At 46.0% G+C, this 27,542-nt stretch overlaps 1 protein-coding gene across 7 annotated transcripts in view; it reads left to right on the top strand.

Annotated features, from left to right (window-relative positions):
* Nucleotides 1-27,542, top strand: part of RGS3 (regulator of G protein signaling 3) — an 89,914-nt gene that overhangs the window by 43,055 nt on the left and 19,317 nt on the right. For 6 of the 7 annotated variants that reach the window (XM_048512198.1, XM_048512197.1, XM_048512200.1 and 3 more), the window contains 5 exons: nucleotides 236-420; nucleotides 1,954-2,037; nucleotides 4,949-5,060; nucleotides 6,371-6,414; nucleotides 17,973-18,101. In XM_048512198.1, the coding sequence (XP_048368155.1) occupies nucleotides 236-420; nucleotides 1,954-2,037; nucleotides 4,949-5,060; nucleotides 6,371-6,414; nucleotides 17,973-18,101 (554 nt within the window). Of the gene's footprint in view, nucleotides 1-235; nucleotides 421-1,953; nucleotides 2,038-4,948; nucleotides 5,061-6,370; nucleotides 6,415-17,972; nucleotides 18,102-19,840; nucleotides 19,917-27,542 lie in introns of those variants that run through there. The other variant, XM_048512203.1, reaches the window with a different exon arrangement.

The raw sequence follows: 27,542 nt of genomic DNA, 5'->3' as shown, positions 1-27,542 counted from the left end.
CTGAAGCACCAGAGTTGGACACCGCTGACCTAGATGGAAGAAGAATGATATGAAGCTCTTCAAATGAGCTTCACTAGCCAGATAATAACTAACTGATAAAAATCCAGAAACACATTATGAATTGGGACAGACAGGCATAGCATGAGGTGCATTCTGGCATTATAAGTGACCAAATCAGTTGGGGCAGAAATACCATGACCCACCACACTCTTATTTCCCCCTGCCCTGTTTATAGGCAATGCGTGTAAAGGAGGGACTCATGGCAAGAAATCCCGGCTCATGAAGACAGTGCAGACCATCAAAGGCCATGGCAGCAACTCCCAGAACTGCACTCTGGTGAGGCCCAACATTCCTCACTCCAGTTACGGCACGTACGTGACGCTGGCTCCGAAAGTGCTGGTCTTCCCCATCTTTGTTCAGGTAGGTCTCCCAGGTGCTTGCAGGCATGGGTGAGGTCAGTGATAAGAGGGGGCAAGAAGTACTGCGAGGCCAGGTGGAAGAGGAGAGGCTCACCTTTGTCATTGTTACCATGGTTTGAAAACTGAGCAGAAATTTTGTGGATGTGGAGAACAGGAGCCCAGAGAGGGGAATAATTCAGGTCTTCTTTTGGGGCCTCTTGATGTTGGCGGAGGGCAGTGTGCAGGAATGCAGGAGGAAGATACACCCCAGGACCCCTGAGACATTTAAGAAAACGTTGGGCTACCCTTTTGGCTTATGTAGGAAGCAGAATGTTCTAGATCAGCGGTTCTCAACCTTGGGGTCGCGACCCCTTTGGGGGTCAAACGGCCCTTTCACAGGGGTCAACTAAGACTCTCTGCATGAGTGTTCTCCATCTGTAAAATGAATAAATGTTAGGGTTGGGGGTCACCACAACATGAGGAACTGTATTAAAGGGTCACGGCATTAGGAAGGTTGAGAACTACTGTTCTACATTAAATGTAAGTAAGGCTCATTCCGCACATGCAGAATAATGCATTTTCAAACTGCTTTCAGTGCTCTTTAAAGCTGTGCGGAATAGCAAAATCCACTTGCAAACAGTTGTGAAAGTGGTTTGAAAACGCATTATTTTGCGTGTGCGGAAGGGGCCAAACCGGATATATGTGCCAATGTGGTGTGTGGTTACAATGCTGGACTTCAGTTTTAGGAGATCCCGGTTCAAATCCCCACTCTGTTGTAGAGCTCACTGGTTAGCCTTGGAACGGTCAGACTCCCTCACATCCTTGTAAAGATAAAATGGGGGACTCTATATGCTGTCCTGAGCTCCTCAGAGGAAAGGCAGGAGAAAAGTGTACTAGGCAACTAGTTAGGTCAATAGGTAGGTGGTGGGTTGTGCTGCTCTGGGAAGCTACCTAGTTTTCCCATCCGGTCAAACCGCTCCAAACAAGGTCGTGGCAAAGGGAGAGAAAGGCAAGTATAGTGAATTGGGTGGATCTTGGCAAAAGGTTTAATTGGCCGCGCCCATTAAGAAGCCAAGAGGCCTACAGACTTTGAGGGTGGCAGATGTGGTAGGGGAGGAGGCTACCTTTTGTGGGGGTCTTCATCTCTTCTCCTATATGAGTACTTTTTGTAAACACTTCCTTCTTCCCACGTTCTGTACCCGGGGCTGCGGCGGCTGAGTTTCCCCTTGTGGTTTTTTTACAGCCATGCCCTGGCTTTGCGAAACTATCACCCAACACGCAGAAGCAAAAGCGCCAATTCTTTTCTTAGCTCCTGCATGACGCAGGTGTTTCAAGTGTGAAGTTGTTCCCTCCCCACAAAACACTCCCACTCCTTATCACTTTGCTGGACTGTGGACTGTCCATCTACAAGAGGTGCTCTGTGCTCTGGGGCTTGCAGGGAGTGAGAAGCTGGTGGGGCTCTTGTGAATGTGTGTGTGGGGTGTGTGTGTGTGTGTGTGTGTGTAAAGTTCATTGTATGACCAAAATCTCAAATCTGTTTTCCCCTTATTTACAGCCTCTTGACCTTTGCAATCCAGCTCGAACGCTGGTTTTGTCAGAAGAGCTGCTGCTTCACGAGACCAGAAACAAGCCTACGAAGGTAAGAATCTTGGCTTGCCCAGCACCCCGATCAGTATGTCTGTTTATTCCCACTAACTCTTAGCTGAAGCGAGACAATATTTACTCTCCTAATGCCTTGATTGCAAAGGAAACAAAGGATGCAGTCAACCTCCTGTGCTTCCAAAGCAGGAATATGAGAAGGGGCAAAGTTTTTTATTTTAAAGTTTTTATTATGAAAACTTTTACATCTTACAAACAGAAAGAGGAAACACACAAAATAGAGTTAACAAAGGCTCCCAATTCCATCTACCTACTTAAGATTGCTCTCTAATAACAGATTTAAAATTAATAATTATTGTTACTAATAAACGTCACACCTTTCTCAATACAGTACAGTACAGTAAACTTTATTAGACATAAGTTAAAAAGTTATTTGTGGCCAGGGAACTGTTAAACAAGGGTGACAACAAATTGACAAAAATATCAGCAAATTATCAGAAGGAGGTAGAAGTTAAATATTCTATAGAATATTATTAAAAACATAAAAACATTTACAATGTTAAAAATATAAATATATATTTAAAAGCCCATAGTTATATCTCTTCTAAAGAATCTGCAGATACCTGTAAAAGACACTTTGCAACCTTTCTCTATTATTGGGAAGGGGTAAAAAAGCACACAGAGGGTTTAGCACCCTGTTTCTGACATGGAACCATCAGTGTGTCTTGCCTTGATCTTGTCCTTTTCCCAAGGAGCTTCGGGCAGCTTCCATTGTTCTACCTTCCCTTGTTTTATCCCCATGCCAACCTTATGAGGTAGGTTGGGTGCAGAGAGAAGGCCAAAGAAAGCCTCTGACTCCTTGCCTCTCAAGACTTTCTGATATTTTTAGCTCCCCTGATCAATTCATAGTTTGGAATAATAATATTTGAAAGTGCCACCAGCTTTTTAAAATAAAAAACACTCCCTGCTCTTAGCTAACACAGGAGAAAAAGCTTTATGTCTAGCCACGTGCTAGATTTCTGTGGACAGGGGAAGAGGCAAGCATACAGTGTTCTATTTGCAGTCAGAAGTGATTAAATACTTGAAGAGATCAGGCAGTTTTCTGCCTTTTGGACAGGCTCATACATTAAGATCTTTCAGGGAGGCCAAGCTAGATGTACCCAGCACTACCCGAAGGAAAGCTGGTGAGGTGACCAAAACTAGAACTTTTTTAGAAATGGCACTCTTTTGAGGGGTACTTTCCCCCACAGGCACACCTTTCCCACCACATCCAATCACTCCTTGTGACCCTGAATGTTCCCCCCTGAGAGTGCTGTCTTTTCTATCAAGAAATTCAGCAGTTGTGTGTGTGTGTGCGCTTGCTGAGTTTGGCTACATTAGGTATTGTCAAGTGTGGTGTAGTTGTCACAGTGTCAGCTAAGGATCCGGGGAACCAAGGTTCGAATCACTGCTCTGCCATGGAAACGTATGGGATGCCATTGGGCCAGCGACACACTCTCAGCCTACCCTACCTTGCGAAGTGGGGTTTTTGAGAATAAAATGGTGGAGGGAAGAATGATGTTTTTGAGCCTCCACTGGGGAGAAAAGCTGGAAATGCACCTTTTAAAGACTGCGGATTTTCTGTGTTACCTTTGATGATGGGTGCAATGGCGATTTTGTTGCTCTTTGCTTTTTTTCGAAGCCACTTGAAGACCTTTGATAAGAAGCTGGGTAAGAAAAGAACACTAATTAGTACAGTAATGGAATGAAATGGAGTGGAAGAGAGGGCAGGGGTGCTGGTTACAGAGTGTGCATGGATCTGTGCCAGAAGCAGTCCTTTCCCTGGATCCTTCATCCGGCTTCAATCACATCCTGTCTAGACTTGATTGCAGTTCCCACAGCCACGACCTTCCAAGACCTGGGTTGTGGGTTTCCGGGTCTGTGGCACAGAAGGACTTGGATGTCCCGCATTCTCTTGGCACATGACCTGTTTACCTTAAAGGAAGCATAGATGAGAGGGGACGGATGGCTGTGCTCTACCAATTCATTGGAGTGGAGGGAACTGGTTCTTGCCAGAAAGGGAAAGGATGTTGTTGTGGCCTGGAACCAATGGCTGCAAACTGTTTGGAATTCAGAAGGCTTTAAAATGCCAGTGATATTATTTTGGCAATCTGTTCTCTAAATTGGGGGGTGGGAGTGGAGAGGTATGGAAGAAGAAGAGTTTGGATTTATATTCCCCCTTTCTCTCCTGTAGGAGTCTCAAAGGGGCTTACAATCTCCTTTCCCCCTCACAACAAACACCCTGTGAGAAAGGTGGGGCTGGGAGAGCTCCAAAGAACTGTGACTAGCCCAAGGTCACCCAACTGGCACGTGTTGGAGTGCACAGGCTAAATCTGAATTCCCCAGATAAGCCTCCACAGCTCAAGCGGCAGAGCGGGGAATCAAACCTGGTTCCTGCAGATTAGAATGCACCTGCTCTTAACCACTACACCACTGCTGCTCTTATCCTCAATAAAGCCCTGAAGAAGAGCTAGAGACCTAATTTGAATGAGAGGATGGCTGAAATGAAAGCCCTGTTCTGCAGTTTGTTTCATTTAGATATGACGGCTTCCTGTGCCCTCTTTGAATGAGGTGCTGAGGGAGTGCAAAATCCCCCTAGAGAATGCATGCCAATTTGCTGCTTTGGGTGAGTCGTGGCCCAGTGAGTGCAGCATCCTGTAGAAAAGTATTTCCAGCATCAAGTTTAAATCAAGCCTTAGACTTTTTCTGAGCTGATGCTGTAACCAACTTGTTTTGCAATTCTTTCTTTGCTAATAATAGATTCACTGTTTTTTGTAAGAAGTGGGAAAAATCTGAGCCTTATCTTTTATATGTGTTGAGATGGTGTTGAGATGGTGATTTCCTTGGCAGCCAGGGCATTTTAATTCCTTCCAGCCTTATGAGCTTTAACATTTCCCCCCCACTTTGCCCAGGTGACACTCTTCATCTATTCCGACTTGCTGCTGTTCACCAAAGAAGATGAACCAGGCCGCTGCAACGTTCTCCGAAACCCCCTTTACCTGCACGATGTCAGACTGCAAGAGGGTGAGTCTGCCACGCTAAAGGAGGGACCCAACATGTGTACTATTTCAAGCTCTCCAACTGCAGGCAGACCACAGCACTCTGTTTCCAACAGATGTTCCTTGGCACTTATAAGCAGGGCCTTGAAAGTGACAGCCCTCCTTTCTTATCTGATCCAGCACCTGGCATTGCAGGCAGACTGCATCTGAACATGGGGTTCTGTTTTGCTCTGTTGGCTGACCTGCCTATCCTCCATTGATGTTTCTAATCTTGAAAAATAAAATTGAGGCACCTGGTGTCATCACTTCTTGAAGCAATGAATTCTAGAATTTAACTATAGATTGATGCTGAGGCAGGCCTTTGGCATTCCTGACTACTGATTAGGTTGATGGGCTGACTCAGAATTCTAGTATTTATTATTACACATTTCAGTAGTTTGCACCAATGAAAGCTTATAATTGTACAGTAATACAATTTATGAGAACACCAACATTCATGAAAAATGGCAGGAAAAATATTCTTTCTAACCACATTTTTCAGAATTGTCAAAACTACTGTCATGTTTTCCTCCTTAGACATCTTTTTTCCTAAACAAAACCTCCAAATGCTAAAATACCCCAGGCTGGGTGCCAGGCTTATCCAGCCTTTCTTGTGGATAGTTAGGTAGGATCTTTAATCATGATAACATAATTTCATAAAAAAGCGTTTTATTGGCCTTCAACAGATGCAACTGGAAAGTGGGATGAGGCCAATCATTTCAGAATGACTTCATTTTGGGGAGCTGGATCCTTTGACTCTCTTCCACTAAGCCAGGGGTCTGCAATGTACGGCTCTCCAGATGTTCATGGACTATAATTCCCATTGTAGTCTATGAACATCTGGAGAGCCGCAGGTTGCAGACCCCTGCCCTAAGCCTTCCTTCAACAGAGAAATACTTTGGCCACTTATGCAGAATAATGCATTTCCAATCCACTTTCACAATTATTTGAAAGTGGATTTTGCTGTTCCGCACAGTAAAATCCAGCTTCAAAGTGCATTGGAAGTGCATTATTCTGCATGTGCAGAAAGGGCCTCAGTCCTACAGAGAAGAGTGTTTCCAGTAGAGAAAATTTTCTCTGTCTGTTGGAGAAAGCCTTTCTCTGTTGGATGAAAACTTAGTAGAAAAGAGTCACAGAATTCAACCCTTTTTTCTTGATTTGGGAGTGGATGGGTGAAAGCAAAGAAATGATAAGAACATAAAATGAACTCTTCGAGGAAGGAAGACAAGTCCTCTTGCAAAAGCCACATTCTGATTGCATATGGAAAGCTACAATGTGATTTTGTTTCCTTTTCAGATTCCCCAGAGGATCTAAAGTTCTGCATCCTCTACCTAGCTGAGGTAAGCACTATGCTAGTATGTTCTATGACAGTGTTCCAGATGATGGAAGCTCAGAAGCTTGTAGTCAGGTGTCAGGAACAAACCTGGGTTGGATTGTGCTGTAAATGAGCCATTAAGTCCTGTCTTCTTCCTCCCCTGACTCAAGGGGCAGAGACTGAAAACATCTCAGTTGGTACAAACAACAGTTGGCTGTGATGCCTCAGTCAGGTGAAACGACAAACTGTGGTTTGGTCTGTGACTACAATCAGAATTCAACCCATCCATTTGTAGGCAATGGAAAAAGAACACTGTTCTTTCACCTGCTTTGGGTGTCACATTGAACTGCAGTGTGTGCAAAACCAGGAAGTCTTTAGGCCTTTCTCATTGACTGAGGGAAGGTGGATGGGAACATCTGAGCCTGCTGAGGTCTTTGGGGGCTTTGCTGCACTCACGGACAAACCTGGATTTTGTAACAAGCAGCCTCTATCTGTCAGTAAACCAAAGGGGGAAAAAAATGCAAGGTGACAACTTTATTGTCATGTAAAGCCCCTGCACATTTTACTGTGTTTTGATCCATGTTTCCTTTCTTGAACTTATTTTATCCTGTCTTTTTAAATTAATATTGATGTTAATAGTTCGTAATATTTTAAAGATGTGGTTCTTCCATTAGTTATATTTATTGTAGAATGTTTTTACCAATCCCCTTGATGACGCTTATATGGTGAAACATGTAGGAGCTTTACACAACAATAAAACTGTCACCTGTCACCTTGCATCTTTTCCCTTTTTTGGTTTGCAGGCATGTTGCTTGGTGTAGCCTAGTTTTCTTCCTGCCTCTATCTGTCAACCAGCTTCTTCCCCATCACTTTATTGGTGGAGGCAGTGTGGATGCTGAAAGATAAAGGAAAGTTATAGAAGTTGTATTCAGGAAGCATCTGGATTTCTACCTGTGATAAAACCTTAGAAACAGAAGCAAAGGAAGGCAGGCTTTCTCGAGGCAGAATGAAAGGCTGCTGGGCCAATCTGAGCCAATAGGCCAGCTCTCACTGCCTTCAGTCCTGTTTGCTCCTTTGAAAACTCCAAGTTCTAACCTGAAACCTCATATATATGAATATGTGTGTGTGTGTGTGTATACATTTGTATATTTGTATGTATATATATGTATGTGCATATGAGTATATTTTATGTATGTGTGTGTGTGTGTATGTATGTAAATATGAGTATATGTATGTATATATACACCATACACACACACACACATATACACATACAAACAACTGAAAACAATATGAACCAACAACTGAAGTTATATTTATTGGAAAATCTTTATTGTCATGTAAAGCCCCTACACATTTTGTTGTATTCTCATCCATGTTTCCTCTCTTAAACTTATTTTATCCTGTCTTTTAAATTAATATTGATGTTAATAGTTTGTAATATGTTAAAGATGTGATTCTTCCATTAGTTATATTTATTGTAGAAGTATGCTTTTACCAATCCCCCTGATGAAGCTTATACAGGGAAACACATAGGGGCTTTACATGACAATAAAACCGTCACCTGTCTCCTTGCATCTTCTCCCCCTTTTTGGTTTGCTAGCATGTTGCTTGGTGTAGCCTAGTTTTCTTCCTGTCTCTATCTGTCAACCAGCTTCTTCCATGTCACAACAAACAACTGAAGACATCAGTCCCTTGTTAAGTAACAGTTGGTATAACTGCATGACGTACTTAAAGTGCACAACCCAAACCCAAAACACTCCGTATTATCAAATAGCACCCTGACTGCACACTAATTTCATTTGAAGATAATTCTTCCTGGTTTAAGCAGCCAGCTGTCTGGCTTGTATCTCAAGACATCTCAAGGCAAGGGAACAACTAATGCTGCACTTTGCCTTATTCCCCAGCAGGGGGTATCCCTGTGCATGGAACAGTGCATATCTGTGACTTTGAAAAAACCTGTGATGACATCCTTGGGCGTAGTGCCTGACTCCCTACAGGAGAGGCCTTGTGTAACTGGAACTCAGAGGGGACCCTGTTGAGAGAGCACCTGCTCCTTGAGCTGGTATCTCATTGAACTCCCCCTTCTACTATGGAGAGCCTTCTGCCCTGTTTTCCCAGCCCCATGGATAGAACACTTTAGATGCTGGCTTGAGACACAGTGTTGGAATGGATGAGATCAGCAGATGCAATAATTTCCAAAGTACATACCAGCCCATGATGTCCTACCATACAAAAGAAAGAAAAACTAGACAATTAAAGCCTATGCGATAAAGTGCCCCCACACAAGAGGCAGGTTACCTGCTGCAACTCTGCATGAGTAGCCGTTCTTGGCTGTGGCTCCTTCCTATTACACGTTGCTGTGGGAGAGCGTGGATCATTCTTCATCCAATGTGACTGTATAATTTAATCACACCCAGCATGCAAATGTAATCAGAAGTTTCCATTCTTGGAGGAGGTTGCCTGTTACATCTGTGCATGAGTCATCATTCAAGACTTGCTGCCTTCCTATCATCAGTCACAGCCAGTTATTTGCATCAGACATAAGTAGGGGAGATGTGTATGTGGTCATGGTTACAAACTAAGGGGCAGGTTACTTTTTTGGCCAGAGTGCGGAAAAAAACAACAACCTCAGCCTCCTACCTGTGAAGATGTTGGTGTGCAAACAATACTTAGTTATTTAATCTATTGCTGCATAGGTTTTAAGGGATTAAGTTTTTATGCGCTGATCCGTTGATTTGTTGATTTGATTTGTTGATTTGCTGTTCGTTGGAACAGCCATGCTGTAAGCCGCCTCGAGCCCTTCAGGGATGAGGTGGCCTATAAGTTTGTTTGTTTAATTAATTGATAGATAGATAGAGGAGTGAGGAGAGTGGAAGATTGAACATGACCCAAATTGAGCCCCAGGGGTGCTTTCAGTGTCTTGGGGTTTGCCCTTCCTTGGTTGTTCACATGGAGAATTAACTACCCTTGCATGCTGAGTGGGAAGATCTGGTATACTGCTGTTTGGTATATCAGTCAGGGGTTGCCTTTCCCACTCAAAAAGTTTTTAAAAAATGGAGAATAAGTTTGAAGCATCCCTCTGATTTTAATTCTGAAAAAAAAATCCCCAAAGTCTGCAGATTTGTCCTAGAGATGACAAGTGGATTTCTAAATTCCCAGTGGGAGTTCCTTATTGTGGCTGAAGTGTTGGGTTTAACTTCTCCTTCCTTGTATAACCTGCTTGAAAATTAAGATCTTGAGGCTCCCCCTCAGTGTTCTCTTATTGTCTGTTAGGCACCAGGCCAAAAACATTTATTTTTTATGCAGGCTTTTTGACTGAATTGGTTCTTTCTTTTTTAAAGCAGTTTTTATGGTCCGCGTCTAGCCTGAAGATATTTTTTTTCATGAATATTGTGTTAGGATGATGAGTACTGTTTTATCCTGTTCTCTTGGCTTGTTTTGTGGCTTCTTTTAATACTGATAATCCTTATCTTATTGTTGTTATGATGTTATTAGATAGTTCCTACATTTGTGAGCCTCCTGAAACAGATATTTGATGCAGTAGCATGTATCTTTTCTAAATACATTCATCTTCAATAGAGGCCCTACCTTGGGTTCACCCTTCATCAAAAATGAGGGAGTGATGAGATGGATCCAGCATGGTGTTGTGGTTAAGAGCAGGTGGACTCTAACTTGGAGAACCTGGACTCTAACCTGGTGAACCTTGGGTTTACCCTTCATCAAAAATGAGGGGGTGACAAGATGGATGTTGTGGTTAAGAGCAGGTGGACTCTAACCTGGAGAACTCTCATCAGGTTTGATTCCTCACTCCTCCACATTAGCAGAGGACTCTAATCTGGTGAAGCAGATTTGTTTTCCCACTTGTACACATGAAGCCTGCTGGGTGACCCTGAGCTTGCCACAGTTCTCTCTAAACTCTCTCAGCCCCACCTAACTCACAAGGCATCTGTTGTCAGGAGAGGAAGGGAAGGAGTTTGAAAGCAGGGGCTTGAGACTCCTTAAAGTTGATAAAAGTGGGGTATAAATCCTCCTACTTGTCCTCCTCTCCTCCTCCTCTGTGATGGCAATGAAACCTTGAACTAATTGGGAACCTGTGTAGCTTGAGTAGCACTGGCTTTATATGATTACTGTAGCACAGCCCAGTGAGGAAGACATTGGCAGCTGAGCGTTGTTCTAGTTGAAGTTTCTAAACCGTCATCAAGGGCAGCCCCACATAAACCATGTTACAGTAATCTAACCTGGATGTTACCAAGGCATCTGAGACTGAGGCAAAGTCAGCTTTGTCCATGAATGGCTGCAGAGAGTGAACTAGCCAACTTCAGAATCTGTTTATCCAAGGACAATGCTGAATTACCTCCAAACTGCAAACTCCCTCTGCAATAGGAAGAAGAAGAAGAAGAGTTTGGATTTATATCCCTCCTTTCTCTCCTGCAGGAGACTCAAAGGGGCTTACAATCTCCTTGCCCTTCTCCCCTCACAACAAACACCCTGTGAGGTAGGTGGGGCTGAGAGAGCTCCGAGAAGCTGTGACTAGCTCAAGGTCACCCAGCTGGCATATGTGGGAGTGCACAGGCTAATCTGAATTCCCCAGATAAGCCTCCACAGCTCAGGCGGCAGAGCTGGGAATCAAACCCGGTTCCTCCAGATTAGATACACGAGCTCTTAACCTCCTACGCCACTGCTGCACCTGTTTCCAGACCTGTCTTATTCCTCACCCATAACATCTATATCTTGTTTTGTCCATTTATTTACCCTCATTCAGTTCTTCACTGTCTCCAGGCACCACTTTGGCTCTTGTACAGCCTCCCTGGAATGTTCTGTGAGTCACTGTTCTCCAGAGCTCTAGTGAATTTTTCAAAGTGGTTTTATGTTTAGTTTAAAGAGCATGGGAGAGGGGACAAGATGGACCACTGGGGCGCCTTGTATGTTAGTGGCCAATGGGGCTGAGCAGAAGTCCTCCAGCACTACCTTCTGGAGCCTGTCCTTGAGAAAGACAATGCAAAACTACTGCCCCGACACACCTCAGTGAGATGGTCCAGAACAGAGGTGTCAAACTCTGGCCCTCCAGATGTTCATGGACTACGATTGCCATCAGCCAGCGTGGGACCTGTAGTGCCAAGGTCAATGGTGTCAAAAACTACACAGCAGTCCAGGAGGATCAACAAAAACTCCTCCTGTTTGGTAGCTAAAAATAGACGATCTAAGGGGTTCTCAAAGAAGTTTTGTATCGTAAATGGGCCTGAATCCAGACTAAAAAGAGTTTATATATTCAGTTTCATCCAAGAATACATTAGTCTGCTTGGCTACTACCTTGCCTAGAAACAGAAGGTTTGAAACAGGTCTGTAATTATTTAAATCCACACTAATTTTAAAAAGAGGTTCTAACTTTTGGACTCCTCCAATAAAAGAAGCATTGATAATAGGTACTAAACATTGTGCCAGGAGAACTGGGTTTGATTCTCTGCTCTGCCCCTTGAGCTGTGGAGGCTTATCTTGTGAACCAGATTAGCTTATGCACAATACATGCCAGCGGGGTGACCTTGGGCTAGTTACAGTTCTTTGGAGCTCTCTGAGCTCCACCCACCTCACAGGGTGTGTGGAGTGTGTATGGGGAGGGGGTAGGAAAAGAGCTTGTACGTAAGGAGAGAAAGGGGGGATATAAATCCAAACTCCTCCTCCTCCTCCTCCTCCTCCTTTGGCTGATTTCAGGGGCTGCTAAGGCCATAGACCTAGAGGTTACATAGTTGGCCTCAGAACTCTGAGAAGCTTATCTACATCCTTAAGGTTGAACTGAACAAGCAGAAACATCAGAATCTCTCCATGTAACTGGCGTTAACAGAGAGACTGGCTTGGACGATAGAAGCAAATTTTATCTGCAAAGTGCTTTGCAGATTGTTCACACTGAGCTGTTGATGGTTCTGCTGTGTTCTCCAGGGTGGGGAGGGGAGGGGAGAGCTATAACAGCCGGCATCTTACAACCCGAAGCAGCACTGTGTGGAAGCCACAGTGGCAGAGCAACACTTCTTTGTTTGTTGCCATCGGTGTCACAGAGTAAGCTGTCAAGTGGGATCTAGCCTGTGTTCGGTCTGACTCAGCCAAAGTTTTCCACTAACATCACTCTAGTCATCCCTGGCACTATAATTCCCCCAGTGCTGCTGAGAAGTAGGGGATCAAGTGAGACGTAGGGCAAGGGAGAGGACACACAGTGTCTCTTAGATCCAGAAGCTTGTCAGTATTTCTGTTCAGTAGACAGGGATATCAGTTGGAGCCAGCACCCACTGCCCTGTCTGTCAGGAATCCAATAGAATCCATCTTTTTCTGGGTGTGTACCAATGCAATGGGCTCTCCACTGCTGTAGAGGCTTTAAGTCTCTATCTACTAGGTCAGTGATGGTGAACCTTTTCGAGACCGAGTGCCCAAACTGCAACCCCAAACCCAATTATTTATCGCAAAGTGCTCACACGGCAATTTTACCTGAATACTGAGGTTTTAGTTTAGAAAAAACGGTTGGCTCCGAGGCGTGCGTTACTCGGGAGTAAGCTTGGTGGTAGTTGGTGGCTTTGCTCTGAAGCAACCATACAACACTTCCAACAGGTGAATCATGACCCTAGGAGGGGTTATACTTCCAGGCTAAGCCGCCATTGCCAGCTAACCGAAAGCTTATGTTCCCAGGTAAAGCGATCGTGCTTTACCTTTCTTAGCGTGCAGATGAAAATCAGTGGGGTTTAACAGCGCTTAACAGGGTTACCTACACTGCTTTCCCAAAACTCGGTCTTAGGTTTAATGCTAATAATCAAGCCCAGTGGCCCAGGCCAACCTAGATGTGGGGTGTGGGGGTGGGCACTCTGTTTGCGTGTGCCCACAGAGAGGGCTCTGAGTGCCACCTCTGGCACCCGTGCCATATGTTCGCCACCACTGTACTAGGTACATGATCTGTCCAGAACAGCAGGATAATATCAGTCTCCTCCGCTCCCAGATCAAGTTATATGGCCGTGTGTCAAATGTGTGAGTATGACTAGCTATATGCATGAGGCCATATTGCCTGAGACAGACTTATAATTGTCATGGCAGCCATGAAGTCCTGAGCGGAATTTGATGGTGGAAACTCATTATGAATGTTGAAATTCCTCAGTTATCATCCACTTGAATCTCTGACATGGCTAAGCTAACTTAGCTAAGCTTTGGGTGGGTTAGGCATCAGATTGGATAGTATAGTAGCATCTGGCTGCCAGTTGCCCACTTATGGTGAGCAAGTGCCCATCTCCATTGTCTGCACTTACTCAACCAAACAGCAGGAATAAAAAAATGGAAGGGACAATGTTGCAGACTCTGTGATGTCACTTCCAGGTGACCATCCTTAATGCGTTAAGAATTTCCCCTTATCTTGCTGGTATTTACCAAAGAGACTGAGGAAATTCTGGAAGGGGGGTGGGGTGTCACCTCAGTTTTGAATGTTCACTTGGAAGTGACATTATAGTGCCAGCAATGTTTTCCCTCCACCCCAAAAAATCTCCTACAGTTTGTCAGCAGAAGGCTGGCAGACCCACATCAAGCTGTCTCATAACATAAGATGCAAACCCTCAAAGGGTGGGGACTATTGAACAGAGTCAGAGGAGTTCAGATGCAATAGACTAAGCTGCCCTCCTGGTTGGTGGGTCTCGCCTGCCGTAGTACCAATGTTTGTGTTTCAGCAGAAGCCGCTTTGGAGGTCAAGTGGCCACGAGGCAGGTTAGAAGTTAATAAGCTCCCTGATCCCTGCGATGGAGGGGAATAAGGGAATTGTGAGCCATTTCTTGGGGTGTTTCTCCTTTCTGTGCAGCAAGTTTGCCCGGCATTGCTGTCAACCAGACCTAATTGAATTGATGCAAGCTGTTAATTCCATTAGCTGTGGCGAGGGCAGGGAGATTAGGAGACGAGTTTCTGAAATGGCTCTTGATGGAAAGCACTTGGAAATGTCTTTCCAGCTGCCTCTTGGGGGACATTCTGATGGGCTGCACAAATGGTGTATTATTTACAGGGATAGTACTGCCAATTCTGTCCTTCCACCCCACTTTGGTCTCAGTCCCATTTGTGCCTTCTTAATTAGAATCAATTTCCTGTAAATCACCCTCTTCTGGCGCTCCAAGGACAATTCCAAGGAGCAAGCTGGAGCTGTCTGCACAAAGCAAGTGCACTATGCTCCCCCTGCAGTCTTTTATGGGGGGGATCGATGTCCCTTCTCCACCCATATCACTCTTTTTGGAACATTTCCAGCATTGATATTTAGATATTTGAAGGGATGTCACGTTGGTGAGGGAGCAAGCGTTGTTTTCTGCTTTTCCAGAGACTGGGACCAGGAGCAATGGGTTCAAGGTGAATAAAAAGAGATTCCACCAAAACATTAGGAAAAACTTCCAGACAGTAAAGGCTGTTCAACAGTGGAATGAACTACCTCAGAGTGTGGCTGAGTCTCCTTTGAAGGTTTTTAAAGAGAGGCTAAATGGCCATCTGTCAGGAGTGCTTTGATCGTGTATTCCTGCATTGCAGAGGGTTGGACTTGATGGCCCTTGTGGTCTCTTCCAACTTTATGATTCTATGATTGATGTGTTCCCTTCCTTTCAGAATTGGGGGCACATAACTTAACAAGGACATTTCTAAATAGTTCTCACTTGTGTTGCCAATTCCAGATTGGGAAATGCCTGGAGAGTTTGGGAGTGGAACTGAGGAGGATGGGGCTGGAGAAGGGGAGGGACTTCAATAGGGCATAGTCCTCCTTCCAAAGCCACCATTTCCTCCCGGTGAACTGATCTCTGTTGCCTGGAGATCAGTTGTAATAGTGGGAGAGCTCCAGCCAACACCTGGATATTGGCAACCCTAGTTATCACAGAGAAATCCATAATCCTGCACATGCCCATCACTTGGCAGAGCTGTACAAAAAAAATTGGGTGAGGAGAACCTGGAGACATCTTGGGCCAGGATGGTGAAGGAGCTGAACATCAGTGTGGGTTCCAGAGCAGGGCTGCCATTGAGGTCAGCATGTTTGGGCCCTTGCTGAGGCTGTCTGCCTGGCAGTAGACCTGCCCAGCAGCTGGAGATGCTGGGTTAATCTTCCATTTCCCAGTGAGAGAAGAGCCCGGAGGCAGCAGAAGATGTAGAGTACAAGAGAATCACACTCTCTCGCATCCTCCAAGCACTTCTCTGAAATAGCTCTGGTCTCCCTACAGTAGGTAACGGGATCCTTCCTCTTCTGTGGTGTTGAGAAGGTCAGCAAGGAGCTAGGAATTGTACCACCTGAAAAGGAAAAGCCTCCAGGAGCTAGAAGTTGACTCACCCAAGATCTCAAGGCCCCAGTACCATGCTAAATGTGGGATCAACTACACAAGGTGCTGGAAATTCTGCAAACGGAGCTGGTAGCAGTGATTTTTCCTTTAAAAATCAGGTGCTGTTTGTCCCGTTGGAGCAAATGTGAAGCTTCTGATAGGCCAAATAGCAGCTCCATCAGGCTCCCTGAAGACTTGCGAAGTCCTCGTAACTGTCATTTTGGAAGTCCTGGGTGTGAGGGCAGAGATCCCAGTGAGAAGAAAATGGGTCATCTTGAGACAAATGAACTAGCTAGGTGCCACTGAAGCTGCTAGGGACAAACCAGGATGGGCGTCCATCCTTAAAGTCCTATGTGAACGAATGGTTTCCTGTTGCAATTGGCAACCATGATAGCCATCAGAAATGGCAAATCCAGTTAAAACAGAGAGAAGTCAAAGGAGTGATGAAGCATGCACACGCAGCATGCAGAATGTCCAGTTATTGTACTGTTCGACTGCTCCATCCTAACAGGAGAGAAGGTGCTGACCTCACTGTCCTATCTAGCTGCCCTCTTGCTTCCCCTGGCAGGGTCTCCTCCTCTTTGAACATCAGGCATTGCCTGTTTCAACAATCCTCATGACACATTTTGTTTTGACAGCCACTGTTCCAGTGAGGGCAACCTTGCAAGCGAATGACAGATTCCTGCCATTCGGCAGCAGGCCCCGTTTCCTGAGTCCCAAGAGGCATCTGAGCTAAAAACGGGCCCTGACCTCCTGCCTGGTGCTTGTCTGTGATGTCATGGAAAAACAATTTTTTCGGCTGAATGTGTTTGTGTGAATGTAGTTTTATGGTTTTTCTATCCCGAAGGCTCAGGGCAGGTTACAAAAGCACTCCACAAGCCAAGGAGTATTTGGCTTGCTTTGATGACCCACGCCCACTGTCTCCCAACCCAGAGCCCCCTGTGCTATTCTGAACCAGGTACGTCTCTCATCCTGGGAGCTTCAGACTTTGTCAAGGCTCTGGTAGGAAAGATCTCCGTGATTGGAGGATGGGCATTGACAGATGCTTTCTTTTCTCATCCTTCCTGTCTGAACTTGATGAATGCTGTCACCCAGAGAGATTTTCTGAACCTTAAAAAGCAGACTTTTAGAACAGGAATACCATATCTCGTTGGAGCAAGCAAATAAATCATGCTCACTCCTCTCTGTAGGAATAATACTGGAACAGGGGCACATAGCCAAATATCTTGAATTATTAACTGAACCCCAACAGAGATGGATTATCATAAGGGCCAGATCCAATACTTTCCCATTGGCCATCACAAAGGGTAATTACTTATCCATCCCTCTCCAGGATCGGGTTTGTCCACACTGTAAAAGCCAAGTGGGGACTCTTGCTCACATTATACTCGACTGTCTGAGATATGTGGGCATTAGGAATTTCTCTCCCAGGCTGGCCCTAGACAAATCTGAGAGAGACTCTGATAGTTCTGTTGTGGGGCTTCTGTTAAACAATACAGATGCCATGCTCTTGGGAAGAGTAGCAAAATTTCTTTTACAAGTGACAGAATTTTCTAAGTAATGTATACTGCTATATACAGTCTTTCTGTCTGCGTTTTGAATGTACTCTTGATTTGTACTTCATAAATGTCTGGTAACGCTCTAGAGAGCCTATTTTAAATGCCTAATAAAGGTTGTTGTTGTTGTTGTTGTAACTTGATGCATGCACGGTATCATTACAGGCTATATTATGCTGGGGCTCAATGGAAGGATCCCCAGTTATGTCTGCCCTGCAAAATATAGCTACAGTGTGTGTAGGGACAATAAGGATCAGAGCCATAGTCCTATGGAATGGGTGGACTCCTCCCCTCCACATGTGCTGTTTCACTTTAGAAATGCGCTTCTCAGAAAAAAAAAGGCAGGCAGGAGAACATTTCCAGTTGGGAAAACAACATGGAGTGGATGAGTTTACTTGCCTCCCCAGCGCTGTCTCCCTGATCCATGTTATCATCTTGCCTCCCCCACCCCTGCTGTGCTCTTTTCAAAGAAAGTGCACATCTGAGAATCTGAGTCGCGTGTGATTCGGCCCTGAGAAAAAGGTGCCATTTGTCCTATTGTGCATTTCACAGGTTGTGCATTTCACAGTTTGGCTCTCAGGTATGCTGGGTGGAAGCCCTTGAGATCTGTGTAGGACTGCTGTTGGAGAAGGCCAGCTTGTGAATCCAGGAGATTGTTGAGCTTTGTTTCCTTCCATTCATTAGGCAGTGTTTTGGCTAACCTTCTCCTCTCTTCTGTATGCTAGAAGCTGGAGTGCCTGCTGAGCTTGCAGGCTCACTCCCATGAGCAGAAGAAGAGAGTCTGCTGGTGCCTGGCTGACAACATCTCGAAGCAGCAGATGACAACCCCGACAGCCCCTCCTGCAGAGAGCAAGGTAAGGAGGCCAGCGAGCCTGAGGGAAGATGCTGGGAAGGCTGTGCCCTCGGGAACTCCACTTGACCTGCCAATTCCAGTGGATTATGGATCAGGGTGCAAAGCACATCAATTAACTCAAGGGCCGGTTGATTGGACTGCAAAGGCAAATTCCAGATGTCGGAGCTGCAAGCTGAGAGTTCCCTAGTTTATTTTTCAAAGCTATTTTGGTCCTGATTTGTTATTGTAATGCAGAGGGGGGAAATTGTAAAGTAACGGCCCTTCGTTCGTCCTTTCCTGCCCTGGGCGTATTGCTTGCTATCTAATGGTCCCTGGAGATTGGTGGATGTTTCTACAAGGGGTGCTGAGGAAAGGGAACCTTCAGTGGCTTTTGATGGCAGGGGACCACTACCAGCCAGGATGTGAACATCAGCCATGATGAGAGGCTGAGACCAGTGTGGTTTGGCAGAGCAAAAATATGACTAAGAGGAATGCCATGTGACCTGCAAGGAGGAAACTGTGTTGTGCAGTTGTCTGGAAAAAGGTGCTGAGGGAGAGGGTCTTCAAGGAAATGCTGCTTTGGGGAGAAATGAATGCTGCTGTATGGACTTGGTTTGTCTGTCTGTCTGCACCATGTGTATCTTTACAAACCAATGACCCAGGCTCCAGTTGTCTCTCATCCGCAAGGAAGCAGCAACTTGTCTTCCTGCCTTGCAACTTCTCACACCATGGAGAAGTGGAGAATCTGTGATAATATGACTGGCTTCTCCTCCCAGTGTGGAGGGCTGTTTGGGGGCTTTCAAAGATTTAGTCATTGACACTGCAGTAGCATTAGGCTACAATGTTATGTCAATTGCTGATTTTATACTATAACATACTTCACTTCCCAAAAGTAACTGGCACATAACTTAAAATCCAAATCTGACACATAAACTATAATGATATGTCAGTTACAGATTTTTAAGCCTTAAAAAACTCTCTCTTGTTGGCAGGGAAGGAAATGGTGGCTATGGAGCAGAGGGCTGACTCAAGCAAAGCGAAAGATCTTACCCACTAGATTTTTGCCTGTCATGCAGCTGCTTAAGGGGCAAAATCCCTGCAGGGAAAGAGGCAGTATCCCCAATCCTTTCCCCTCTTTCTTCAGGGAATGTTCCCTGGGAGCAGTCGTTGGAACATTTGCACCAGATCGGCTGCACCATGCAGTCTTGTTTCTCCGATTCCGAGGGAGCCAATGCACCCTGGAACCTCTCCGGCCCAGGGCAGCATGAGGATTTTCTTTCCTGAAGGCAGCTCTGTTCTGAAAGCTCGGCTTTTGTTCCCAGCCAGCCCTGGGAAGTGTGGGCGCCAGCCGTGCCTGCCTCTGTCCAGCCAAGATCAATGCAGCATCTGGAATTATGAGGGTAATTTGAATTGGCTGCTTTCTGGCAAAGGTCCTAACTGGCGCTTAATCCAATGATGATGTGATTTAGTGAGGACAATAAAATCCTGTATGAGTGTCGCTCTCTGAGCCAAGGATAGTTGCTCACTGCAGAGAGGAGAAACAGAGCCGACAGGCATCCATCCGCCCATCCTGGCTTTCCTCCTGTGGCCTGCCGCCCCTTTTTTTCCCAGAGCACCCCTTCTGACACCCTGCTAAGTAGATGCCTGGCATCAGGTCAGCGGCAGCCTCGCCCACCTCGCTGCCCGTCTCTCTAGGGCTGGGTCCTTTTAAAAGATGTGGTGCCAAGTGGTAGCTTTGGAGATCACAGGCTCGTCGTGAAGGCGGGGAGTTGGCATCTCTAGTGCCTGCTCTGCTGCCCTCTTTGCCACCTGTTCGAGGACTTTGTTAGGCGCTCTGGTACGTATGCTGGCTTTTAGCAGTTTGGATCAAGAAACGGGAGTGGAAGGGCTTACGTAGCGTATATATTTTGTGTCTTCATTTCGGGTGGGTTTGAGAACAAACGTGAGATCACTTAGCAAGGCTTTGTTTGCCTTCTGCGCCCTTGCTTTGCTTTAAAATTGTGTTGTTGTGATGTTCTTGTGACTTCTTTGTGTTAATAGCTGTTCACATGTGACTGTAAGTATTTGCGGGGGTGGGGGCATGGATGTTTAAAATGTTATAAGCCACACAGTGAAACTCATTGCTGGGCTACCTAAAGGGATGGGCTTTCCCTCTTTTTCAAAGCAGGTGCCAGATTTCAATTTAAGAGGCATTCTGGGTCTTCCTTACTAGCTTTAAGTACAGAATCAGAGTTTGATAGTTATTTCAGGTTAACTAATGCTGAGCTGAAGGGTGTGTGTGCGGAAGGAGAGAACAGGTCTTCATGTGTCAATAAGCAATAAGGTTTCTCAGTGATTTTTAGTGGGGTTCTTGCAAAATACTGTACAACTCACAAAATAATCTGAAGGATTACTAGGGGTTTTTTTAACGCTTTCCCTGGCTGTGTTCCTGTGCCCCCCTAGCAGTTTGACAGGTAGAAATGATGCCAGTTGCAGCTTTCCCCCATTGCTTTATCTTAGCTTGATTTCTGCTAATGGCACAGGAGCAGAGCTGATTTTTTTAAGTGGCACCTGAGTTATCAGGAGTGGCGAGGTAGGTAGAGAGGTAGATCAGGTGGTCAGGCTGGTGATTAATGGGAGGAGAAACACTTGATGGTTCTCGAAAAATAAGAAGGGGGAGTGAGGACATAGAACCCTTCATTGCAGCGGTTGTACAGGCAGGGGCTACCCTGCACCCCCCCCCCTTTAATCGAAATATTCAATTGAGCAAAGTCATTCTTGCGAGAACCTAGGTTCAAAGGGCTTTCTCGCAATCATACATGCTTGTTGTGGGTGTCTTTCTTTGGGCAATGGTAGCAGGATGCTACAGAAAAAACTATGGGAGTGCTGAATGCCCACAGCCTTGCACCCCAACAGCCAAGCTTTTGAAAAACAGACCCCTACATGGGTTGCTTTCTCATGGGGACAGTTCCCTGCTTTGCTGTTATTGTCACTGGTCATCAAAGCCATTACATGGCCATTTTCTCCATACTTTCTCTTTGTGCCTGCCTTGCGCCTTCACCACTGCATACAAAGGCAAGTAGGGGAAAAAGGCTGCATGTGCTTACTAGATATGGGTGTCAGGGTGCAGCAATTAGCACCTTCTGTCCACATGGACCCCAAAATACAGTCTGCCTGGAAAGACCGCACCAAAACCGGGGCTGCTCTTGTCCTTGGTGGTCTTGTTTGACTATTTTCAAGTTTACCACAAAGAATAGTGGGCAATGCATATTCATGCGTGAGTAGATGATTCCGTTGCGTGGAAACACACACCTGGGGAAAACCTCCGTGTGGAACCACACCAAGTTTTGAACACCACGTGTGTGGGGGCTTTGTGTATTCTTCTTGCACGTGGTTGGAAAGCCCTCTCTTTTCTTTTAGGATTACTTGACGTGTTTGCAGGCATGGAAGATAGGTTCAGGGCGGTGGTTGGTTGGTTTCTGGAGCTGATGATATCTACCTCACATCCATCCTTCCTCATGCTTCAGAGGACGCGTGAAGCAATGTTGTGCTAAGGCTCCTCCAAGCCCGGAACTTGTTTTCCTGTGAGCCCTAGAGTTTATCTGAAGGAATAACAAAACCCCAGAAAGCTTCTGAGCATATGCAGAGTATACTGCCCTCAGCAATGAATAACCACAGTCCATCCTTAAGCGGCTGGAAGAATATGGAGCAGGATTTCCAGATTGGCACGGATAGGTTCCAGACGAGCTTGAACTGTGGCACTGTCTGCCACAGCTTTCCAAGAAAGCCACACCCCAAATTTTGGCTAGAGTCTAGACTGTTCGTAGATACCTGTGTCAACCCTTCCTGGTACATTAGTGATCTGGAGTGTTTGTGTGCATGTGGTGAGGAGAGCTAGTTGCCATCCTAGTTGTCCAGCGGCTGTTCTTGTTTATCACGCAGTACGATGCTATTGACTCCAGTGTTGGCAGGCTGTGACATCTCTCCAGGCCAGCGGTAACAATAGCGCTGCTGGATCAGACCAGAAGTCCCTCTGTTCTAGCATACTGTTTTGCACAATGGCCAGTTATTTGTCCAGGGGGCTCCACAAACAGGGGCACAGAAGTCAAGGCTTCCTTCCTCTAACAATCGGGCATGGAAATTCCATTTAATTGTTGTGGCTCCTGACCATTAAGAGAGTGCAGCTCCAGGATTGTGTCTGATCCCCTTTTAATGCCATCGATGTTAGTGGCTATTGCTACATCCTGTAGAAGAGAGTGCCACACTGTGTTGCATTCGGGGAGACATACTCCCTTTTATTTGTTTTGAATCTATTGCCCATGTACTGAGTTCAGCAAAGAAGCTGCTGTCTCTTAGACTCTAACCCAGCGGTTCTCAACCTGTGGGTCGCGACCCCTTTGGGGGTCGAATGACCCTTTCACAGGAGTCGCCTAAGACCATCGGGAAACACATATTTCTGATGGTCTTAGGAACCGTGACGCAAGTAATGTTATGCTTGGGGGTCACCACAACATGAGGAACTGTATTAAAGGGTCATGGCATTAGGAAGGTTGAGAACCACTGCACTAACCATTTTGCTACCTGGAATGGGAAATCCAAGCCCAGACCTGGTCTTCCCCCAAACTGGTGTTGCGTGAACACACACCTGTGTGCTTGATGGTCTGGTTGCTCTGTCAAGCGGCACAAGAGACATCCTCTTTAGTATTCTCTTTCCATCTCCTTAACACACCTGTGCTCAGTGTTTAAAATGTTATACAAGTCTTCAGCCACTCCCAAAGATGATGGCATTTTGTGCCACAATATGGAAGAGCCTTTAGATCAGTTGTCAAAAAATGAACATATGAAATAACTGACCATTGGCTGCCCTTTTAATGGTCCCCCAAACCTGCCCCATCTTTCTGTACCTTGCAGGCAGGAATAGGACGTTAGTGTTCCTTAATCGACCTGATTGTGCTGCTTGGAAAGATTTGCTCTTTGGTGTGCGCCAAGGGGAAGTCGCCAGGTGTCTGTGATGCGGCACGGCTGCCTGCTTCGGCAGCAACGTGTTTACATCCTACACACCCTCGGGGAATGACAAGGCCCTGCCAATTGTTCCCTGTACACCGAGGCGTGTTGGAGCCTGACCAGAACCTCTTTGTTTCTGAAGCCAGGACCATAGTTGCACTTCAACCTGCCTTAATGATATGTGAGTCCGTTGTGTAATTAGCACATAGCTGATGTGGAATGCGAAGCTAAAAGTGGGAAGGGCAGCAATCTAAGCAGAGAGGTGGGTAAACACACTTAAAGTGGAAGAGGATATCTGATAGCTGTGGATTGCAGGGAAGATCTGTGCCATGCAGATAGATAGACAGACTGCTGTGTGCAGGATAAAAAGGCGCTGTGGGCGAGACAGCCCACTTGTGCTTATTGGCATGTCAGAAATGGCCTATAGAAAATCTGGCAAGGTCACTGGCCCCTCTGTGCCCTCGTGAGTCAGCCCATGCAGTGGGTGCCCACAATGGGACACCAGGCACATTGGTATGTGGGGAGCAGAGGAAGGAAGGGAGCATTATCCCCAGTGCTTGGTCTTTTTTGGCAGCGTCTGTCTGTCCCCTCTGAGCAGATTCCCATGCCAGGGTTAGTACCACCAACAATGGTAATTACCACTAGCTTGGATGGCTGTTGAACAGGGCATAGATGAATATATGGAGGACTGTTTTGTGTAGCTGCAACTGCAGCCTGTGAACCACACGCACGCACGCACGCACGCACGCACACACACACACACTCACTCACTCTTAAACATACAGGTTGGAGGTTTATTTTTTGTCACATAACCTTGAATGCATCCAAGAACAGGCCACACCCTTTGAAGTTGCCTAATCCTCTGCCCAGCCAAATCCCTGGAATCTGGTGGCGATACTGTCTCTATTTAATAGAATGAGTGGGGCTGAAAAGCATGCATTGATTCATTGGTGTGATTAAAACATCAGAGGCTTAACTGCCAATTAAAAGCCAGAGCTCCTATTAATCAGACTTGCTCTTCAGCAGGCTTCCTGCTCAATCGGCCCCCTCATTTCTCCTGCTGTTTGCTGCAAAACTCCACAACAGGTGACTGGACAGCTGGCTTGGGCCAAAGCGATAAGGCCACATTAGCTGATGAAAACGCACTGTGGCCAGCCCCATCCCTTGATAGGTCAGTCAGGGCCTTGCCCTGCTTTCTGTCCATGCGACTCTGTGCTGCCGCACTGCTGTGTCATTCTTTTTTTTATTTATACAGAGACGTTAGCGTATAGGGCATTTCACAGCCCCCACCCTAAGGAGTTCTCAAACGTGGCAAGTTGATTGCGAAGCCGTAAGGCTGAGCAGAGTCATGATGCGTTCTAAAGGAACCTCTTTAGGTTGCCTTGAGAATACCAAATCCGTGGTGCAGTACAAACACTTTGGGTGGGCAGGGGGTGACATTTAACTGACATTAGCTACTGGCAGTGTTGAAGCACAAATGGAACCAGCTGAGAAGTGAATGGGTGGACAGGTTTTCTGTGTAACTCCATGGCTCGAGCCCACGCGTCCCACCTGCGGGTTTCGCATCTGCATCATAACATGATTGCAAATGATGAATGAATGGATGGTTTTGTGGCAGCCACAAGGCCAGCAAGAAGAAAACAAAAACAGATTCAATTTATACATATATACAAAAATCCATGGTATAATATCCATATCCCAAAGAAGCATCAACTTACATCATTATGATCACCATCATCTAGTATTACTCCCTGTCTTAACATAGATCTGCGCTTATTGTATGCTAATGTACAAAATTTGGCTACCTGCACAGATATAAAAGAAACCCGGTCTCCCAGTAAAATTCACGTAAGAGCTAAATCAGAGTCAACTGCAATTGGATTAATGTAATGAATTAACAATGGTTGAATTAAAGACTTCCTTTCTCCTTTATGGAGCTCACAATGCAGTAGGATGTGTGACATAGAGTCCACTTCTCCTGAACTGCAAACACGCATCCTCCTGTTTGAAATCTTCCCGCTAAATTGGCTGATGGAAAAGCATCAAAACGGGCCCTAGAAAAGGCTCAGTGGCATTTTGCAGATACATTATTAGATAAATAGGGGATGGCCGAAATTCTGGACCAGGATTTCAATGGTTTATATAACAAGGGTAACGAGGAGTAACCTGTTTGCATTTCAATGTTGTTGAGCCGTTGATAAACCAAGACTGTTGCTCTACGGATACCCAATTCCAATAGTTGTATAGGACCTAACCTGCATTGTTTAAGTTTGAATATTATCTTTTCTGACCAACTTGGGTACAGTGACGCTGCCAGCAATAAAGGCAGTAAACCCAGAAGCTGGAGAAGAACTTTAAGCCAATGTTAAATAATCAGCCTCCAAGATTGCAATGGCAGATTCCTGGCTTATGGAGTCAAAGGCAGAGTTCTTGGAGTCTGGTTTAGCACAGGGGTCCCCAAGTGCCTGTCATGAAAGAACAGGGAGCCCTGGGAAAGCTGATCCAAGAGGCAAGTGGAGCCGAAGACAGGGATTTTCCTGTTTATGACGGCCACTTGCCCCTTTCCTGATTGTCGCAAGCAAGATGCTCCAGGGAGCCTTGGCAGAGCCAGAAATAGAATGGCGGACTCTGAGGATCGCTACCTTGGGAGCAGCTCTTATGCCCTCAGCATTAATAAGCGCAGCAGGATCGGCTGACTGCGAGGAGTTCTTCACACTGGAGCCAGGCTGCGGGTGGCTCTGCAGGTGCCCGTCAAGTGCCGTGGTGCTGGCTGCTTTGGATTGCAGTTGCAGGGGGTGGCCTGGACCAGCAGCCAGGAAGGAGAGCCATCAACTGGGTAGGTGTTTCTGCAGCTTGATGCTAAGAAACCTAAGAATGCTCAGTGGGCCAGGATGTGGGACAGAGGGTGGACTAGCTAGTGCAGACATGCTGTATGCTAGCTGCCTCCTTGCAAGTGGGTGAGAGATTTTATGGTGTTTGCTTGCAGTTGCTCACCAATTTTACCCAGCACAGCTCCTGGCTGTTGGCTGCTGTTTCTGTTGAACAGGAACTGAGATGCCAGGTTGGCGAGCGGGTCGCAGAGAATGCGAGTTCCTTCTTGCTGATCTTAGCTTTCTGAGGTTGTTTATTTTGAAGGACATTTCCAGCTCTGTTACTTAGGGAGATGTAAGAGGCTGGCAATATTTTATGGCGGTTCCTGAGAAGAAGACTAGCTTCTCTCCTCTTCCAGAAGAGACACAAGAGCAACCCACATGCACTAGGAAGAATTGTGCTTTTTAGTTCACTGCCTTTGAAGTTTTAAACTTTGAAGTTTTAAACATTAAACTTCACATTTAACAACATGAGCAAATTAGCCTGCTTGCGTTTAGGGTGTCATTTTTGTTTTGCGTTGACCTATGAGGCTTTCTCCCAAACTCCCTGAACACACCATCTACCTTTCCCCACAAACAAATTCTGGTGTTGGTCCTGGCCTGCCGGCCGTGGAAATAGATTAACCAGGTCCTAAGAAAAATGGGACTTCTGTCTTTGGGATGGGCAGGTCCAAGAAGGGCTTTTGGCAAGTGTGTTTTCTCGCAGTCCTGCAGGGTAGCTCGCAGCTACAAAGAGTCTTCCTTCGGCTCTGTTCTTTAGAACAACTATACAGCAGGCTGTAATTAACGTAGGCTGTCCTCTCTATTCTTGAATGCTAAAGCAGCATCAGTTGAGCTTCTGCCTGTTATGGCTGAGTGGCTCTGTACTTGGCAGTTGACCAGGGTTTGGGATTTTTTATGGTGGGTCTGTTTTTTAATAAGTTGGGTTTGAATTTTCTGGAACCAGCTTGTTTCCTTGCAGCCACATGATAGCTCTGAGGGACTGGTTTTTTTTAAAAGGGCTGCAGCAGCCCCATTCAGCTTGGGACCACAGCATGAAGGGAGGAAGGGCTTCTGATTTCTCCCACCCTACCATTTTCTGATCCAAAACTGTCTGGGCGGGGGGCGGCGGCGATGGTCATCGGCCCCATTTTGGAGCTGTGTTCTCAGTCTCTATCTTCCATGTGGTGTCAAGGTCTTGCCCGCCAAGAGTGGTCCGTACCCAGTGCAAACTGCAATGCCAGGGCATAGCCCACAATTCCTGGCACCTGTCCTGTGCAGGATTCCCACAGCTGTGTTTCAAAGCCTCAAGGCTCGCAGGGGTCAAACAAACCCAAATTACACTGAGATGCAGAACTGCTACCAAACTGCCCCTAATGGAGAGGTGCCCACGTATCCTGTCTCAGTCCACTATGGTGGCCCCACAAGTACCTCTCCAGTTTCCCTGCTAAACAGTTTCAGGGTTCCTTCCTGTTTCCATAAGTGGCAATCTTGCATCTGCGAGCTGATAAAGGAGCTGCTTCTGCCCCGTGACGTCCACCCAGGAAGAATGTCGGCTGTATTAAAGTTGATTGCATCTGTTTGTTTAAGTTGGCCGTGCTGGCGTCAGGGCAGAAACAAGGATGAAGCCA

This window comes from Sphaerodactylus townsendi, linkage group LG12, assembly GCF_021028975.2.
Source record: "Sphaerodactylus townsendi isolate TG3544 linkage group LG12, MPM_Stown_v2.3, whole genome shotgun sequence".
Lineage (NCBI taxonomy): Eukaryota > Metazoa > Chordata > Lepidosauria > Squamata > Sphaerodactylidae > Sphaerodactylus > Sphaerodactylus townsendi.
Note: the sequence above shows the minus strand (reverse complement) of the source record. Positions and strands in the feature narration are given on the sequence as shown.